A 19,957-nucleotide genomic window follows, 5' to 3' on the forward strand; every position below is an offset into this window, starting at 1 on the left:
CACATTTGGATTATTGTAAGTTTTTTTAAAAAATATCGCAAATAATTTTACAGCTGACAATTCGACATATTTACAAAGTTATGTGCCGCATTATCATAAATCGTTTTACGATATGACGGTATTCTGTACTATATGTTCTGAAAATCTCTTTTAAACACATTCTGTAATAATCTACATAGTTGTGTCGTCTATAGAATTTGAAACACAAATTTATGGTGTGTAAAGATTAATGAATTCTTAGTCAAAATATTGGACTAATGGTAATTCCAAAAGAAATTGTAGGCTTTAGGTTTTAACTAAAGTAAATGAATGTATGATGAAAAAAATATTTCTTTGCTTGTTTTTATATATAACATTTTATATCAATATATATTGTTATATGATAATATTGTTAGAACAAGACTATTAATACGAAGGTTCTATGTGAAAATGCTAGAGCCAAGACATCATACATACAATACAATAAATAAAAGGGGAATACTAGCATCAGGAAGGACGTCCACGTCAGCTAGTAAAATTGTTCAATAGGGAGGTTGATTTTTGCCACGTCACAAACGGATTTGGGTATTGTTGGGCTTCTTTTTTTTGACCCATTTTGTTTGATTTCTCTGGCCCATTAAGCCCAATCAAATGGAAACCCTAAAAAACCGAGACGCTGAACGATGAATCTCTCACTTTCGTGTTGTTCTTCGTCGTTTCCACTTCTCCAACTGACGTCTCATCTTCTTCTCTATTGCTCCACTGTAACGTCAGCCACCAATACATCTCTCTCATTAAACTCCCTTCTTCACTCCTTTAATCGTAAGCCATCAAAGCGTTCTGGCTCCCTTCGTTTGTCACCCTCTCCCTAAACTAACTATATAAACATATGGTGATATTCAAGATCGAAAATACTCCACATCGTAATCTCCAGAAGAAGTGTTGATTTTGTTAGTACTTTTAATGTTAACCTGTTAATTTTCCTTTCACAGGCTGATGAACTCCAAATCGAAGAGACTGTTATATAAAGGTGCGCATCTTCAGTTCTATTTGACATTTCTATTTCACATTCGGTTCTATTTGCTTCGTAATTTTGTCCATTTTGATGAGGTAGATGACGAGGATGAAGAAGTTCAACAAAAGAAGAGCAGAAAGTAGGTACTATGTGGTTAAAGGGCTTACTCTGCAATTTTTTTTTTCCAAAGTGAACTCCCTCCTCATTTTCATCAAAACCACTAACTCTAGCTGTCAAATCTCTCTCAATTTTCCGTCAGATCGGCGAGAGAAACATAGATAGTCATCGTTCATATCGCCCATTCCATCCTCGCTGGCGATGGATCTTCCTTGAGTGTGCCCTCAATGCGCCTCCTCTGACCAGCTCTATGTCCCAGAGCTCCACCGCATAGTGCTAAAAGCCAGAGCCTTTCTCTCTTTGCCTCTGTATATCTTTCTTTCTTTCAGTTTGCACATTCAACGCTCTCTAATTTCAAACTTTGTTCTCTAACTTTGTTCTCTCTGACCTTTTGAGGCATTGGAGCAAGAAGTCTTGGAATCGAGTAAATATCCGTATCCGGAGGAGTAACATACATCTGCAACCAACCACCACATCAAAACGCAGCCGTATTAGTTGAAAACGGAGATAGTGCGAGTTCAAAGTTAAAAGCAGAGAGAACTTTCACATACCTCTCTGAAGTCATAAACATCGTTATCAAGATCAGGCGGCTTCCTGATGAAGAAATCGCAGTCCAGAAGGCTGATCTTATGGAACTCGTCTTCGTTTATCCTGTAATCCACCACCATCTCCGAGTCCCATCCCTGCGTCGATATGAAGCTCTTGCTCTGCACGAACGCGATGTCCCCGTCGCCGCCTGCCGTCGTCTACTTTGACGATGGTTGAATGGACGCGGCTGGGAGCCTGGGGTTTAGTGTTAGAGGCGCGAAACCGACGTTGGTTCTGAATGAAGGGAAAATAAGGTGCGTGGTGGAGGCTGCGGAGGGAGACGGAGGAGGTTTTGAAGTGAGTGAGAGTAGAGATAAGGAGGGAGAAGCGGCGGAAGACGCCATGGGGGGGAAGTGGATAAAGCTCTCTCAAAGAGTGTTGTAATTGTGGGTTATATATTTCGATAAAATGTTGGAAACTAGAGCATCTTTATCCGGGTATAGTAGGGTTTCTTAGCCTGTGGATTCCGCGTAGGACCCACTTTTTTTTAAGAAACCGGTTACAAAAACTACTAAATAGTAGTCGGTTCTTAAGGGTTTCTTACACTGTTCGCGGGCCTCACTAACACGTGGCGGCTCACGATTAGTTCCTTTTTTTTTTTTTTTAAATTCGAAAAAGTAAAAAAAAGAAAAAAAAATTAAGAAACTCCATTTGGGGTTTCAGGGATAATGATGCTCTAACTCAATATCCCCTCATAGCATATAGCTAGTTGGCATTTTAGGTTGTTGCAGTTTTTTTCAAAGGGGTTGGATAGGCCGAATGATAAGTTAAAAGTCCATTCTCTCAGGGATGATGACGTGACAAAATGAAACTTCTTTATTGGCTGATGTGGATAGCCTAAACACTCATGTTATTCTCCTTGCATTACATAAAACATTAATCAAATCCCTGCATTAGTCCTACAAAAATGAAAAGACTCACTTTAATAGCCCATAGGTGATAGGCCCAGCAAATTATATTGAAGTGGCGAAAAAGGCTGGAGTTTCTTCCAAGCCACCGTCGACTTTACTTACTCTCTCCTCCGTCTCAGATTGCTTCTCCGTTAGGAAAAAAACTCCAATCTTCACCGATGTCGGTATGTTTGATCAGTAACAGTCTCTTGTTTCGATTCATCATTACGATAATGGTGACTAATCGATGTGCGGCGAGATCTTCGAGTACAATGGAAGTGCAGTTGTGGCTATGGTGGGGAAGAACTGCTTCGCCATCGTAGGCTCGGTGTTCAGCTCCAGACGATTGCCACCGATTTCCAGAGAATCTCCAAGATCCACGACCGTGTCTTCATCGGCCTCTCTGTAAGAAGAAGAAAGCTTTCTAGATGTGTTTTATTTGCTTCTTCTCTACTTGCGAACTTGTTAAAGGTTTTTGCTTTTTCTGGGGGGGATGGATGGAAGGTACCAGCGCTTGGTGTTTCGTCATAAGCTCTACCAGCTTCGTGAAGAGAGAGACATGAAGCCTGAGACTTTCGCTAGTCTTGTCGGGGTTGATTCTCTGATGATGATGCATACTCATATCATATGTTTGTTTTTCTTACTCGTGTTTCACTTGCGTTTGCTGTTTTGAAAATGAGTCGTCTGTTACTCTTGCATATCGAATGTTGATGTCATTGATACTTGTGATTCTATTGTAAAATTGCAGGGAGTTGGCTAAAGATTTTGTTGTATCTGGAATACAGTTCGCTCTGTCCATCACCGTGGGACGTGTTATGCTACGTCGAGAATTTCTGCGTGGCTAGTCTTGCGAAGGCCGCCTTGATCCTGATCGTTGCCTACTTATTTCTATTCTTCATCTACATAAAGTCTCATGAGAACCAGATGGAAACCAACTACCATATCTCTATTTCTTGTCTGAATTTCCCGGTTGATATTTTTCTAAGAATAGACAACGATTGGACTTCTCACCGTCCGACCGAACCAGAGGTGCAGTCACATTGCCAAAAGTACCAGAAAGACGGAAATTGTAACACTGAAAGATTGCTTTCACTCAAGGAATTATATTGCTCTCGATCTCAGGGACATGTTTGAAACTGTCACCAGATCCCATAAACTCCCAAGATATTCTTGTTTGAAGCTGCAAGAGACTGTTTGAGAAAACCGAAACTACTCCTTCCCTACCTAAAAGACCACGACCACACACACTGATGCAGCAGCATCTCATCTACAAGCGCCAACATGATAATTCAAATTATCATGTTCTTACCGTTGGGTTTCTTTTGTTTCTTAAACTTAGGATTTTGTTTTAAAATTTCCTTTTTCTTGGTATTTTCTATTTTCCTATTCTAACCTGGTTTTTGGTTTTAGAATAACTATATAAAGAGAGCTATACCTCTCTTGTTAGTCACGTTTTGATTTTATAATATAGAGCTTTCGCTTTTAATACCTTGTTCGATTTGATTCAATTCATCAAACAGGAAGTTGGTCTAAAGGAGCTATCGAAAGAAACCCTTAATCAATCTAACAACAGGTTTTGAAGAACCCTAAATTCTTAGATCGACTGTTCACCCATTCGTACGCTACGTCAGGTTGGTATCAGAGCTTTGCTACACTCCGAAATCTTCTCAACCACTACGATGGTCCAAAAAACACGTAATCAGCAGTATCAAGCTGACGATGATATCCCAGCATCACAACAATCCATCAATGACCTTCAAGCTCAGATAACTGATCTCGTTGCGGCCGTTGATGCTCTCACCACACAACGCGCTATCCCACCGCCTCGGCAAGGACAAGTTGACCGCGCCTATGAATCAGACGGAAATGGAGAAGAAAATCCATTCGCCGCACTTCGTCAACAGTGTGACCAACGCGTCAATCGCCGTACTGCTAACAACTCCGACTCATAGGAAGAGTACGATGACAATGCGTGGAAGAAAAGTTTCAAACTCGATTTTCTAGAATTCAATGGTTCTACCATGGCTGAAGAGTTACTAGATTGGTTTGTTACAGTCGAAGAAATCATCGAATTCAAGAAGATCCCATTGGATAGATGCGCCCCGCTTATTGCAATTCGCTTTAGAGATCGAGCAGCCGCTTGGTGGTCGCAGGTCAAGACAACCCGAGCTCGTCTCGGAAAGTCAAAAATAACTACGTGGGACAAATTGAAGTGGGAGATGCAAAACAAAATTTATCCCTTACAATTATGACCAACTTATGTTCCAAAAACTCCAAAATCTACGCCAAGGGTCACAAACAGTAGACGAATATGCCACAGAGTTCTTCAAGATGATTAATCGTGCGGAAGTCCGAGATTCGGAACAACATCTAGTTATGAGATTTGTTGGAGGTCTTCGGCAACAGATTCAACTCACCGTCAATATTTTCCGGCCTCAAACCATCTCAGAAGCACACCAGAAAGCGCTAACTGTCGAGGTAAAGACTCGCAGTGGATTCACCTTTTGGGGTTCTACCCATCAACCCCGCTCGACATTAGCAACAACTACAGCCCCGACCAACGACAACTCCACCAAACCCGAGTCAGCCATAGTTCCCATCGATCCTCTAAAACAACAACGACTGGGTGGGTTACACTGTTTCTCTTGTGGGGAACTAGGGCATCGTCAGTCCGCTTGCCCTACTCGCAATCGTCATGAACTCACCAGAATTGTGCAATGGCACTTGCAAGGTTTTCTTATATCTCCAATGGGAGAAAAAAACTAGACATAACATACGTCGGGAGAGCTAGCAAAATATATTTGATCAACACTTCCTTTCCTCCTTTGGAAAGACATCTACCAGTCCATCTATTCACTCTATGCATTAGTTTATCCTTCAGAAAAGCGAAAAGTTTGCATTTGGATCCGATAATATCTTCTGGAATTCCTAGGTATGTTCCCATTCCCCCTTCATTCTGGATTCCAATAGTATCTTTGATCTGTTGTCTAACATTTTCGTTAATCCTCTTACCAAATAGTAGAGATGATTTTTCAAAGTTAATGCATTGTCCTGCTGCTTGTTCATATTTCCTGACTACTTTCATTATTTCTTCACATTCACGGAGCTCCGCCTTTGTCGTGGGCACAGATGCGACACCAGAACCAGAGGCCAACCGGATGCACCATTCAGCCAACCGAAAAACAACCAGGATATGTGTCCACTCAAAAAGGCGTATCTCACCAACCAGGAGCAATTTTGCCTTGAAACCAATTTTCATGCATTCTACACTCATCAAGGAGTCAACCCTAATTGGAATCATCTTCAAAATTACTCGGACTAGGAAAATATGAATTTTACAAACCAGAGGTTCTCCAGCCCGTCCATCTGCGAGTATCAGAGTTTAGAAGTTGTTTAAAGCGCAATGAAGAAGCCTTCCGACCCAAATCAACTCATGGACTTTAATATGGATCTCTTATCTTTCTAACAAGCCAAGAATGAGGAGGAAAGTCCACGGATTTATGAAGTTATGATCCAATCTCCAAAACCGGCCAAACCAGTTCTACGCTTGCCTCAATTGAAAGCTAACCGGTTCAATCAGCTTCAAACCAAACCTCGGCGTCCAGGAGATCAATCTAGGCATTCAGGAGGCTCATACAATGATCCAGAAGAGCCAGTCAAGTCCGTTCCATGCACCAGCAACCACAAGATCAAGAGGATCCACATTAACAACAACTTTCCTTATCGGGATACATTCACACGATAACTCAACAACGACCAAGCCACCAAAGCTGCAGCGTTTTGGAAGCATTCCTTACTTGTCTAAGAGGCCTAAGATGCACCAGCACTCACCAGAACACACAGATTCAAGCAGGATCAGACTTACCATCTTTGGAGCTATTCTTGGAATCATTTGTCATCAATTCCCAACAGCTCTTTTCAAGCCAAGACTACATAGATTTCGACCAAGGCTTTGATTGGTAGAACATTATCATTAGCATTATGTTTTACATTATCCAATCAACATTTGGTAGAAAAGCATTTAGAAGAGCATTTACTAAATGCTAATGCTCTATAGCAAATGCTCTCATATGAAGCTTTTGAAAGAGCATTTGCATTTATAATTTATAGATTTAATAAAAATATATATTTAGTTCTTTTATTTTATTTAATAATATCAGAAATTTATTTTTATATCCAGAATTTCAAATTTTGATTTCTAAAATAAATTTATAAAATAAATATTATTTTTAAAAATAAATATTTACCTGTAAAATTTATTTTAAAATAACATTTTCGATACATAATTTTGAAATTAGTAAATAAAATAAAATAATTATATATCTTTTTTTTATATATTAATATATATATTAGAAATTTATTCATTATAAATAAATATATTATATATTATATACTAATTTTTATAATAATTTTAAATAGCATGTTCATATTGCTCTACCAATCAATCTATTAAACAGTTTAGCAAAAGCATACAGCTTCTGGAGCATAATTCTTCTATAGCATATTGCTGTTGTTTTACCATCTGCTTTACCAATCAGGGCCCAAGTATTCAACATTAAAGATGTTCCCAAGAAGCTTACCTACACCCTCAAACCGTCCAGATACAAAGCCAGAATCAAATCCCTTGAAGAAAGCTTTTGGATCCAAGAAATCCTCCAACGGCTAGTTTATCGGTTTCCTTTTGTTTATTTTTGTTTCCTTTCTTTTCATATGACCGTTTGATTTTTGTCTGAGTTCGTGCCCTATATAAGCAGACCCCATTTGTACATTTTAGATTCACCTTTTCAAAACATTTTCTTTTCAAAGAGTGTTTTTTAGATTCTAAGTTGTGAAAAGCATTAGAAGTCTACTGAGCTCGTGTTTTATAGGTTCTCTGTGTGTTTCAGGAGCCTTTCAGGAGCCTTGAGACACAGATTGAGAGAGTCAATCAGCACCCACAGATTGAGAGAGTCAATCATCTACCCAACATCATCTATCCATCGCCCATCATCAAACATATATCCATCAATTCATTCCTTCTCTTTATCTTTTAGTTTATGTTCTTATTTTTCATTTCATAAACTCATTTTTTTTATCTTTGTTGTCAGGTTAGTTTGGACAGAAAGGGATAGCAAGTCGGCCACCATCACCATCTTTCCATCCGATCTTAATTTCCACCGATAAGATCGACCCGACAACCATCCAACTCATCGACTCAGCTTTCGTGCCTGTAATAGTCTTACAGAAGAAAAAACTGTTACCAGCAAAAAGAAAGTGAGATGCCGAAGGACATCGTATTATCTTTCCTTGATTCTCTATATGATTAAGAAGGCTGATGAACGCTTCTGTGCATAGAATAAAGATGAAAGAGACAAACGATCTCCTTGACGTAGACTTCTTCTTGGGACAATAGTTTTCATGGATTGACTATTCATGTGCACCTTGTATTTTACCGAAGTAATACACCTCATTATTCAGGTAATCCGAATCTCAGAAAAACCTATTTTTTCACATAATTGCTTCAATGAATGAATATTCCATTCTATCATACACTTTGTTTATATTTGTCTTAACGGTTATCCTTTATTTTTTTATTTTTTTTATTATTGTTCAAAATTTACGGATGTATATAAAATATATTTTTCTTACAACATTAATATATTTAGCGATGTGCCTTTTCCTTCAAAGCTTTAAAAACATTTCCATCATCGCAATAACCATGTTTAATGTATTTTCAAAAAAAATAACCATGTTTAATGTGGCAAGACGCATAACAAATGGTTGGCATAATTGTTGGGCCAATGGGCTTAAAACTGAAATATTAGTGAACTTAATTATTAGGAGCCACATATATAACGGTACCGCTTAGGTTACATCATAAACCCTTAGGGCGATTCTCCTTAACGGTACCGTCGTCTGTCGTATCTTACAACTCTCCTTCTGCCGAGATTTTCTGAGCGAAACCCTAATTTGCTTGCGACTAGTATCACTTGCAGGTTCGTTCCCAAAGTATCAAATCTGCTTTCTATTTTAACACGCTTTCCCTTTCTGTCTCGTTCAATTAGTTTCATGTCAAATTTGTGGTTACATCTCGTGATTGAATTCTTAGTGTTACATTGAGATAGCGAAATCAGTTAGTTTAAGTATTTTTAAACTCACTGTTTTTTTTTTTGTTTTTTGACACTATGCTTGGTTTCATTATTCTTGGATCTCCCAGAGATACAACTTACTTTCAGATCCAGGAGAATGAGGACTGGGGTGTTTTGGGATTACGACAATGTCCATATCCCAAATGTACTCAAGAACAATGGCAAGATACAGTTTGTTCTTCCGCGGATCTGTGATTTTCTCACGAATAATCATGGTTCTGGGAAGGTGACATTCCAAATATTTGGAGCAAACACTATTTCCCAGGAAGTCAGCACGCGGCTCAAAATGATGAATGAACCGAATGTTAGTATTACAACAGTAGCCAAAGGTGATGTCTTCAATCCTTTGTAACGCTTGTGTTTTGGTTAGATTTTCAGGAAAATTGACTGTTTTTTAATCACTTATAGGTCAGGATGCATATGATTTGAGAATCATGAATGCATGCAATAATGAAATGGGTCAAGGAACATGAAGCCCCTGCCCGCATATTTTTGATAGGGGGAGATAGAGATTATGCCAATCTTCTTCACCGTTTGAGAATGGAGAACTATAATGTCTGTTTAGCATCAAACAACGATGCCAGTGTTTTCCCATTACCACTCCGATCCGCTGCCCACCATATTTGGAAGTTGGATGACATCGTGATTAAAGAGGAAGACTATGAGTAGTATCATGTCCTTTTGTCATCGTAGACCGTCTTTGTACTTGAAATCTATTACAAGAGTGTAGGAGATGGATTACCACAACTCCATATGCCCCTTCCACTCTTAAAAAATTCTCTTTTCTCCCCTTATTAAAATATCATTTAATATTTATTTATTTTAAAAAGAAAACGTGGGTCCAGGTAGTGTAAAGACTCTAATACCTTTAACGAATTAGAATATTTTCAAATCCAACCTCTAATTTATCCATTTTGCTTTTGTCTGCTCGTCTCGTATTCTTTGGGTGTGAGGAGAAGACTATAGCCGTAATCATGTGTGGGGAGAGCAGCAAACACATGTTTTACAACAACGAATCTTAAACCTATAGGGACCACACTCACTCCACTCTGCGGCTGCTTCAATTCCATGATCCTATGCTCGCTAATTCCCTCGGCATCGGTTCACCACACTCGTACGATCTCGAGCTTTTAAGGTTCAAATCTTCTTTCTTTTGCTTATCTATTTCAAAAATCATAAAATTCATGAAAGTTTTGTAATTGAGATCAGAATCGGGGTTTTTCTTTATAGATTCATGTTCTTGGTAAACGAGATCGTTGCGTTGTATTTGGATATAACAACGAAGATGAGACGCTGCGTGTGTCGTGTGTGGGATTGTGCTTCTCAACATATCTTGATTCGATTCTATTCTGTTTTGTAGGCATTCTAAAATCGTTAACTTGGCGTACATATTTGTTCTTTGACGTTTTATATTTTTGCTGAATGGATTTTACATTTCATAACTATTACCTATTTGATAAGGTGGTATAGAATTAAGATCTGGGTTCTTTTGAAAAAGTTCATTTTGGCTTACAAATATGTAGTGTTTAGACGGATCCTCCATCTAAAAGGCTGTTTGGACCAAGGTGTGGAGAAAGCTTGAATTGGTTTTCCAATAAAAAAAAAAAGGCCCCTAATTTGTTCCTAAAAGCTGCTGAAAAAATCTGAATTTGTTTGAAAGCTCCCAAACAGTATGGAATCTGATGAGTGACAAGTAGTGTCACATATCTGAAGTGGTCTTGAGTGACAAGTCTCATCTTCAACGATGTATTTCACATGGTGCATAGAGACATACGGGAACTTTTTCATGGGTTTCTGTGCACTTCTTCATAGTATTGTAATCATGTTGGGGAAATGTTTGTCTGATGGTGTAAATTAGTATTGTAATAACAAAAGTTCCATAGAGAAAATAATTAAAATTAATTTTAATTATATTTGCTATTACCGATGTTTGCTTTTAAATCTTCTAGGTTTGTAAAAGGTTTGTGGACTATTAGAATACAAAGTAATAATACTATGTGTTAAAATATATAACTAGCCGAAAATATAAAGTTGTATAAAGTATATAATAAGCCGAAAATATAAAGATGTTAGAAATAACCATAATACATAGTAGTACCAGGTAATTCAAAGTAGTCCAAGGTAATCCTACTAGTGCTACTAATCCACAATACACATTTATATTAAGAAAATATAATATTAGAATTTTAAATTTATATAAAATAGTATATATATCCTTCTATTTCAAGAAAAACGTAACTTTGATATTTTTACAAAGATTAGAAATGATTTAAATGCATTCATGTTCTTAATAAATACATATATTTTATCAAAACTATTTTTTTTTGAAAAAAAATATTTATAAAATCAAAGCATTGTATTTTTTGAAATTTATTTTTGAAATTTACTTTTAATTAAAATATTTAATATTCTAATTCAATTAGTAATTCTTGGTAATCTTCAAGGTAGTAGTAATACTGCCATACACATAGTAATATTTTGGCAAATTTTAAGTTTTATTAGTAAAACCATGTCCAAATGAAATATTTTTTAGTAAAACCAATGATTTTATACAATTAATGTCATTAAGAAAGAGTATTATATAAACAATTTATCAAAAATAAGTATTTTTATAGATTCTTCTTACTATAACCTTACGATTCACACAACAACCATGAAAGTTAAGGAATCATTTTGGAAAAATGATAAATATTCCTAAACTATATAAATTAATCATCTAAATAGTTTTAATAGTCTTATTTACTATATATATAGTCTAATAATAGATAATATATGAGTTTATATGTTAAATATACGTACTACTTGCAATATATAGGGATTTCAAATTACACATAATATAACCAAGTAATCCTAGTGGTCTGAATTACACATAATAAACCCAATAATCCTAGTGGTCCGAATCACACATAATAAACCCAGTAATATTAGTATTCCGATTACACACAATAAACCCAATAATCCTAGTAATCCGATTACACACAATGAAAACATAATAAAGAAAAACTCTCTTCTAGACTTCCTCACACTTTATTAGCACCTTGTCTTATTCATCTCCATGCCGTTGCGTATTATACATCTACACCAACCCTGTGATTAACCAAATCGATCAGTGTTGGGAACTGGTGTGTCAAAACTACCGGGATAATCTTGAGCTAAAACAGATGCAACAATTTTTGGTGTGCCTCTCCTTCGAATACAATACCATTGGTTTATATTTTTTATTATATTACTTGGTTTATATTTTTATGTTTCATATAACTTATATGTGTTTTTCGATATAATTTTACTAAATATTATCAAAATATATTGAAAGTTAAGAAAAATAGAGGTATTTTCATTGTGAATATAAAACCAACAATATAATGTTTAGTTTGTACTTATATGAAATATATATATAGATATATTATTAATTTATGTTTTAATAGGACCATATATTTGCATAGAATTTTCTAAAAAATACTATCTTATTATTTTATTGATTTGTGTCATATTTTGAACCGGCCTAATTCGGGACCGAAGAAATTTATTATTTTATAGTGATTTTTTAATTTATCTAGTATTAATTTATAGAGTAACTATTGTACTAGTTTGATTAGTAGTACCCATAAATTTTTATTTTTGCGAAATAATCTACTTTCTACGAAGATATTGTTCAGATAATACCACTACAATCATATTTACGACCATTTCAAATTCCTACTACTACAGATCCATAAACATAGCTTAAACCTAAATACAGTTTTCAAAAAAAATTCAGCCTCTCTCTAAATTACTATCTACTCTAACATTATTACATTACCCATGATATATATTTCATTTTAATGATATTCTACAAAAATATTTATAAAAAACGGCTATAAAAACAACACGCAACACAAAAACACATTGGTGAAAAACGTTTTCATTCTTTTAAAATTAACATCAAATCTTATTTTTTTAACATTACCCATGATAGAAACTTATTTTAATAATATTTATAAAAAATCATAAAAATGGACATAAATTACCTCTATTTTGAACTTTAAAACTCATTAATGGAGGATGAAAGGTGGAGCACGATGGGAAAGAAGAAAGAAAGTGAAATTAGTGTGATTCTATTGGTTAGAGTTTTCTTGTGGGGTCAAATAGTTGACATTTATGGTGAGTTTATTAAAATGAATAATTTAATATATTAATGAGGTGGAAAATGAAATGTTATATTTATATTAAATAAATAGAAGGTTAGTATAGGGAGTGCAATGATAAAGGGGTACTGAGAATAGAGAACGGACAAGGAGAATAGTTTTTTTTTATGATAAGGGCATATTGAGTTAAAGTCCCTCCACAAGGCCCATTTAATAACAGGATCTAGCCCATCAAGCTGGGCTAACTTACTCGGCTCGGCGAGTAGGGTTGCCAGCTCGGCCCTAGAGTGCTTTTAGCCGGTGGCCAAGCCGACAAAAAACATCCGGCTTGGAGGAACTCCATCTAGGCCCGTATACTCGGTCTTTCCAGACTAAAGCCCAAAAGGGGATCAGAATTAGGGCACACAAGGACATGAAGCCTACAAAGGAAGAGAAGACAACAACAAGAAAGGGGATGGACACTTTACTCACACACACACTGAGCAACTAGATCTAGGAGTTTAGTCATCTCTTTACTCCTAATCGCTTTTTACCTTTTCCGGTTTGCTCTTCGAGCTCCGGCTTGTTTCCTCGATCTCCTGTCATTCTTGTAACCCTTTGATCAGATCTAATAAAACGTCTTTAGTCATCTCATTTTCGAGTTCTTTCAACCTAGTCGACTAGAGATGTGACAGCGAACGGTAGTCTGCTGGATGAGTTCAACCTGATTCATCGCGATGCTCTGCGAGATATGGAAAACATGAGTCTATCTCAACGTCTTTTAGTCGCCGATGCCCATAGGCAAATTCGTGAAGAAGGCGCAGATCGCGTCGAAGTCGGGAGCAGCGATGTGAGCGGTAGTAGGAACAGTGGCCAGAGGGACAAGAAAAAGACACTCTCCGTCAGTTTCGAGTAAAAATAACATCCGGCCAAAAACGCTTAACAACGACCAGGAAGGACGACCAACGGCGGGCCGCCTCTCGCGCTAGAATCTGTTATCCGAACAAACCTGACCCACAAATTCATTGAGACCGCTACGCCGCTCACAAGTGAACTTGGGGGGGGGGGACTTATTGTAGGAGATGGATTACATCCCTCCACAAGGCCCATCTAATAACATGATCTAGCCCATCAAGCTGGGCTAACTTACTCGGCTCGGCGAGTAGGGTTGCCAGCTCGGCCCTAGAGTGCTTTTAGCCGGTGGCCAAGCCGACAAAAAGCACCCGACTCGGAGGAACTCCATCTAGGCCCGTATACTCGGCCTTCCCAGACTAAGGCCCAAAAGGGGATCAGAATTAGGGCACACGAGGAAGAGAAGGATACAACAAGAAAGGGGATCAACACTTTACACACACACACTGAGCGGCTCGATCTAGGGTTTTAGTCATCTCTTTACTCCTAATCGCTTTGTACCTTTTCCGGTTTGCTCTTCGAGCTCCGGCTTGTTTCCTCGATCTCCTGTCACTCTTGTAACCCTTTGATAATATCTAATAAAACGTCTTTAGTCATTCCATTTTTGAGTTCTTTCAACCTAGTCGACTGAATCCCGTACAAACAAAGAACAATAGATAATGTTACAACTTCACTGTCACAGTTTTTATTTGGTATTTGAGATTCACATGTCTTTCAAATCTTTGCGCAGACAGTTTCACATTTATGTCTTTGAAACATAGAGTAGATGAACAAGAGAATTATGATATATAAACAGATGAGATAATGCTGGATAAACAAACACCAAGCAGAAAGATCTGGATATGTTACACAAACTGCAGTTGCTTTACGGTTTTGTGTTATGCCACCAGATACAGCTACTGATCCTTTCGGATATCAAAGATCAAAATGTGCTAGTAAGTTGTTTCTACTCTCACTTTACATAAAGTTCTTAATCAAGAATTCCCATGAAATCTAAATAAATCACTACGGTTCTTCAGGTTTTCTCCCTGCAAATATAGGTGGAGATGGTAGATTTTCATGAAACATAGGTAAGTGAAAGAAGTTTTTGACGATGATGGAATTATGTTTGCTTCTTGTAAGGTAGCTTAATTTGGTTTCTTCTAGCAAATTGGAGCTGGGAATTTCAAATGGTTGATTGTACGCTGTTAAACACAGCACTAGGAAGTTACATCTAGATTCAGAGAGGGACAAATTCCGCATTAGTTATAATTCATTTCGTTTGGATCAATTGTTTCAAGTAATCAGAATCGTGTTCTTTCTTTTCCAGACGTAAAGCTATGTCAGTATTCAGTCTTTCAAAACTTTCTGGCTACTCCCTCTAAGGACAGTGTAGTCTTAAGCTTTTCGGTTTCTATCTGTAGGATTTCATGAAAACGTAGAAGGATACTACTGGTCGTGGTTTGAAAACGAGCAGTTGTACATTCAACTCGAAATTTTCGATCACAACTTATCTAAGAAATCTTCTGTTAAAAATCTCAGAAAGAGCGATCTAAGTAGTTATGCATTAGATAGCTAAGGCGTTAACGTTTATACATGAGAAGGGAATAGCTCATTTAGACGTAAAACCTGATAATATCTACTTCAAGAACGGTGTAATGCAAGCTCGGTGGTTTCGGTTGCGTAACGCGGTTAGACAAAAAGATTACTTGAAGAAGAAGGATACGCACGTTACATGCCACAAGAGATACTAAACGGAATTTATGACCATCTCGATTGGAAGTCAGGAAGTGAAACCTCAACTGTGCATTTCTACTGCAGCGATTTCGAAAGCTATGATGATCTAGGTGTCCCTTCGATCTGGAACTTCTGTGGAAGCTTAGATGAGTGAGAGGGGGTAATGTTATACAGGGTCATAGGGCAAAAATTTTTTTTTAACCCTTTATATTCAGAAAATGTTTAACATATTTTTAAAATTTAATCAGTAATATTTTGTATATTTTGCGATGAAAATAAAACTATATGCATATCAAATATTGTTGGACCTTTTTCAATTTTATTTATTATATTTATAACTTTTTATATAAAAATATATATTTTTTTAAAAAATTAGGCCCCTTAACTATTAATATACGGGGGACACCCCGGAACAGTCGCACCGCTTTTCCCCCTCCCCAGCCGGCCCTGATGTTGTAGATCAGTTTCGGAAGTACACGTGTGGAGTTAGGTTTAGTGTAGTGCTTTTGGAATAGTGCAAGTGTAACATGATAGCTGCATGGGTAGAAAAGGAATATGATCAGAGTGCAGTCTAATGAGTCGGTGTACTTCTGAATATGAACAGAGTTGTTCTGTTTTTTGTTCTATTAATGAAGCATGTTCATTGCTTTCTCAGTCCTTCAGCTCAAGAGTTAGTGAAGACTAGTGAAAGTCACAGACCTAGAAGAATGTTATATGTTTTGTCAATGTAACCATGCAAATAAGCTTATCTACCATGGATAACAAACAGTACATAAAGATCACGGTTGGTATGAACTACCAGCAGCGCAAACTTGCTGTCAAGAAAAGAAAACGATAAAACCTAATAACATAAAGACGCATCACATGTGCATTAAAAGGTTTCGATGCCAAGACTAATAAGAATCTGAGGGAGGGACGCGTTATACCCGTGAAACTAATCTTAGAGACTAGTCCTATTCGTTTCAGTCAATGTCTAAACAATATCTACAGATTTTCTGACAGGCCGAAAAGGATCTTTTATCAATAGAGTCAAGATTCAAGCATGAGAGCGTAAACTGCGAGAATTCAACAAACTCATTCCTTATTACTCTTCAAACAATGCAAGAGATACATTAGTCTGTGTGGAAGAGCCAAAAAAAAAGCCCTCATTTATGTATAAGGGCATCACGACCAGGTCCAATACCAATACCAATGTAATGAATGGGCACACCCACGAGTTCTTCAATTCTCTCAACATATTGCTGTGCAGCCTTTGGAAGATCAGACTTCCATCCAGGTAACACTTCATACATTTTCACATTTAAACAGAGTTTCAAGACTTTAACAGATACTACAAGAGATCAACAATTAGGTGCAGTTCTAAGATCACCAGGGAAGGATTCAACACGAGTGCCATCACTCTTCTTATAAGCCACACCAAGCTGGATTTCTTCTAGGTCAGAAAGTACATCAAGCTTTCCATTGATTTCCGACGAGGACGACCAGTTTTTGTGCCAAACTCCTGTCAACCTAAGAAGTTCACCACCATTTTATCCTGAACCAACTCTCGCTTTTACCTAACAAAACAAGATCATCATTCATCACAATGCATTCATTGATTACAATATACTAGTGTAGCAAAGACCGATCCCTCTCTTGGTTGTGCCGATGGATGACTTTGCAAGCGGAGACCATCAATCTCTTAATGGAAATCAAACAAGAGATGAGCACGGTCTAAGAGCAAGATCATTCCTTTACAGGAGACAAGAGGCTCAATCTCTTTGAATAGACCTGGTAAATGAACCACAACTCCATTGCCAATCACACAAGTGGTGTCCTCCTCAAGGCACAAGGTGTAAAGCAAACTTCTTGTTGTATATAGTGTTTCCAGCATTAGCTCCACCACAAACCAAAGAAAGGCTTAAACTTTGCAACTACAAAACAAAGAAAGACTTAAACTTTGCAACTTGCTTGATATAAAGTTAACAACTTTCAATACTAGTGTTTGTGATTCCCTAAGATTAACGGTCACAAGAATCTGAGGATAAAGGTGTGAGCTTTTTACCTGACAGCGAGCAACGATGTCGAAGTGTTGAGCTAAGATGACAACGAGTTTGCCTTTGCCTTCATCTCACCACTGGCAACCTAGTACGCCCGATAGTGATTCAATCCGTGCGAGAGGCTCGGTGGTGGTTGAATCAGCGGTTACGCTTAGTGATGCTGAGACAGTTAGACGTTAAGGAGAGCAGGCAACGAAGCTATGAGGGTGGTGGGGATGTGGATAGCGGCGGTGGCATGGATTGGAGTCTAGAGAGAGAGAGAGAGAGAGAGAGAGGTAGGTTTCGCCGGCACTCAGAGACCTTTTTCAAACCGTGTTCAGAGGTGGATGTTAAAGTGACCGTTTTACCCTTCCACATGGAATATGTTTTCTGAAACCAACAAAGTTGTACCGAACCGGGTGGAACAAACCGATTTAGCAAAGAAACCTTCAAAACGTTCCATATGAAATTGATTCCTAAACCGAAACCCAATTGTAGAATTCAAAATTTCTAGTTTGAGTCATCAACCGAGTAGAGTGAATTCCGGTTAAACCGAGACTAAAAGCAAAATGCCAACTAAAATTAATTAAACATGATACGATTGATAGTGTGTAACCTAATTCAGTAAACATGATATGATTGATCGTGTGTACCTAATACAAAACACAAGATTGTTCCTTTTTAAAAATAATCGATGGCAGATAATCGTGAATGATTCTGCCAACTTTGTCTCTATATATGCTTCGGCAGCCAGTGGCGGAGGCACCGTTTAGTGAGGGGTTCCTATGAATTTTTGTTACTAAACTTTTTTTTGCATGTATTTCTGATTAAAAAACTAATGAAAGATAATACCAATGATTTAATTTTGTTGATCTCCACAAGTTTAGTGGCTGGTTCCGCTACTCATGTATTTACTTCATAAGTTTCAAGTCTTTTTGAGATTTTGATCAGCTTGTTTTGTGGAGACATTCTTGAGGCAAACCGTAATCTTTTGTCCGGTTCGCGACTTGCACTCGTCTCCGTAGATAATGGGGGGTAGCTTGGAATGCAATGTTTTGTAGGCTGGTTAGTTACAATTTACATGTAGTCTTCAATTTATAAACGTATGTGTACTCGGGATAAGAATAATACCTCTTCGAACAAAATCAAAGAGAGATTTCTTCAAATTTATTCAGATCTTAACATCAAGTTAAGTCATCAATTTAAATCAAATAACATATTTTATTCAGAGGGAGCAAGATAAATTCTCGCGACAGGTTGGTTCTGCAGAACCGTAGGTTGTGTAGAAATTCTGAGGAGAAACAACAAATTAACCAAATTTTGTGTGGATCTGATACGATGTAGATATTCTGGAGGGGAAGAAATAGATAGTAAGCCCAGAATAGTGCTGAATTTTGGTGCCACAACGCACACTTTGGTGGCAGATATTGTAGAATGAGCGAAACTTTGGTACCACAACGCACTACTTAACCACAAACCAAATAGTATTGATTTAGTGTATTTAACTACATATATCGGAAAATCGTTAGGCGCTAGTAACTGAGGGTTGGGGTAAGTAGGGATTAATTTCTGACTTTTAAACTATATTTTTGGTAGTATACTTTAGTTATCAGTCAGTTTACCGTTTCCAGCTCTGAAGACGTGTTTTACCTTCTATTTTTTTATTTTCTTTTAATGAAAGATAAATGACTAAATGTGCCTCCGTCTTCTTCGTAGATTCATGCGACCTCCGAAACCCTAACCGCCGGCTCCATGTTTTTTTTGACAATTTAAAACATTCTTTCAAAAATTTATTATTGTTTTAAGTCTAATATGATAATCTTACAAATAACATTTTATTTTCGTTAGCTACAAAATTCTGATGATGTTTGTAGTAAAGAAAGTTACCGTTGTTGGATATTATTATATAGCTACGGACGTTGTAGAAAATAGCGAAACTACATAACCACAAACCAAATTGATTTGGTAATGAATTTCTGGTAGCTTCAGAGTTATGTACATAAGCTTCTCAATCAAAGCTTAGACATTTGTTGTTATTTTCTTGTTTGCTCTTGTATGAATTTTATTGTTTAAAAAAAAAAAAATTGTTGTTCGTATCTTTGATTAAGATTCTGCAGCTAAAAAGTCAGCCATGTGTGAGATAGCTTAGTCACAGAAAGTCTTGGTTTTGGTGTGATGAACTTTATTTGCCTCCAAAGACTTTGTGCGCTGCTGGAAGATATGTTCGAGTGTCAAGATTCTGCAGTGCCTTCAATATCTCCTCCTCATTGCAAATTGAACTGGTGCGTCTGTTATTTCTGTTGTTGATACTTCTCTTGCTTGCATCTTTGTCTGTTCATATATCTGTGAAAATACATTTTAAACTTGCACTACAAGAAAACATCAAGGATTCTGAGGGAAAAAATCGTCGGAATTTCGTCGGAATATCGTTATTCCGACGCAATTCCGACGAAATACGTCGTCGGAAATAATTCCTCGGAATTTCTTTTTT

At 37.2% G+C, this 19,957-nt stretch overlaps 1 protein-coding gene, 2 long non-coding RNA genes and 1 pseudogene across 9 annotated transcripts; 3 read left to right on the plus strand and 1 right to left on the minus strand.

Moving 5' to 3' along the window:
* Nucleotides 1-659: 659 nt before the first annotated feature.
* Nucleotides 660-4,075, plus strand: LOC125587787. Of its 7 annotated transcripts, none has more exons than XM_048758959.1 (6): nt 662-801; nt 972-1,009; nt 1,094-1,137; nt 1,254-2,994; nt 3,094-3,218; nt 3,338-4,075. In XM_048758959.1, the coding sequence occupies exons 4-6, from the start codon at nt 2,837-2,839 to the stop codon at nt 3,721-3,723; spliced, it is 669 nt and encodes a 222-aa protein (XP_048614916.1). In that variant the 5' UTR covers nt 662-801; nt 972-1,009; nt 1,094-1,137; nt 1,254-2,836; the 3' UTR covers nt 3,724-4,075. The 7 variants fall into 7 exon arrangements, 4 of the variants coding, with proteins under 4 accessions (XP_048614916.1, XP_048614914.1, XP_048614913.1 ...); XM_048758957.1 differs by having other exon boundaries at nt 668-801; nt 972-1,137; nt 1,254-1,419; nt 1,508-2,994; XM_048758956.1 differs by having other exon boundaries at nt 668-801; nt 972-1,133; nt 1,254-1,419; nt 1,508-2,994.
* A 4,370-nt stretch (nt 4,076-8,445) lies between these two features.
* LOC111211347 lies at nt 8,446-10,640 on the plus strand. The gene is made up of 4 exons (XR_007324168.1): nt 8,446-8,564; nt 8,786-9,046; nt 9,126-9,852; nt 9,948-10,640. It is a non-coding gene; the product is annotated as an uncharacterized LOC111211347 (long non-coding RNA).
* A 2,940-nt stretch (nt 10,641-13,580) lies between these two features.
* On the plus strand, nt 13,581-15,603 carry LOC125587099 (annotated as a pseudogene).
* A 909-nt stretch (nt 15,604-16,512) lies between these two features.
* On the minus strand, nt 16,513-19,720 carry LOC125587788. Its single transcript, XR_007324169.1, has 2 exons — nt 17,493-19,720; nt 16,513-17,361 (listed from the first exon to the last, which is right to left on the minus strand). It is a non-coding gene; the product is annotated as an uncharacterized LOC125587788 (long non-coding RNA).
* Nucleotides 19,721-19,957: the final 237 nt, after the last annotated feature.

Source organism: Brassica napus, chromosome C5, assembly GCF_020379485.1.
Source record: "Brassica napus cultivar Da-Ae chromosome C5, Da-Ae, whole genome shotgun sequence".
Classification (NCBI taxonomy): domain Eukaryota; kingdom Viridiplantae; phylum Streptophyta; class Magnoliopsida; order Brassicales; family Brassicaceae; genus Brassica; species Brassica napus.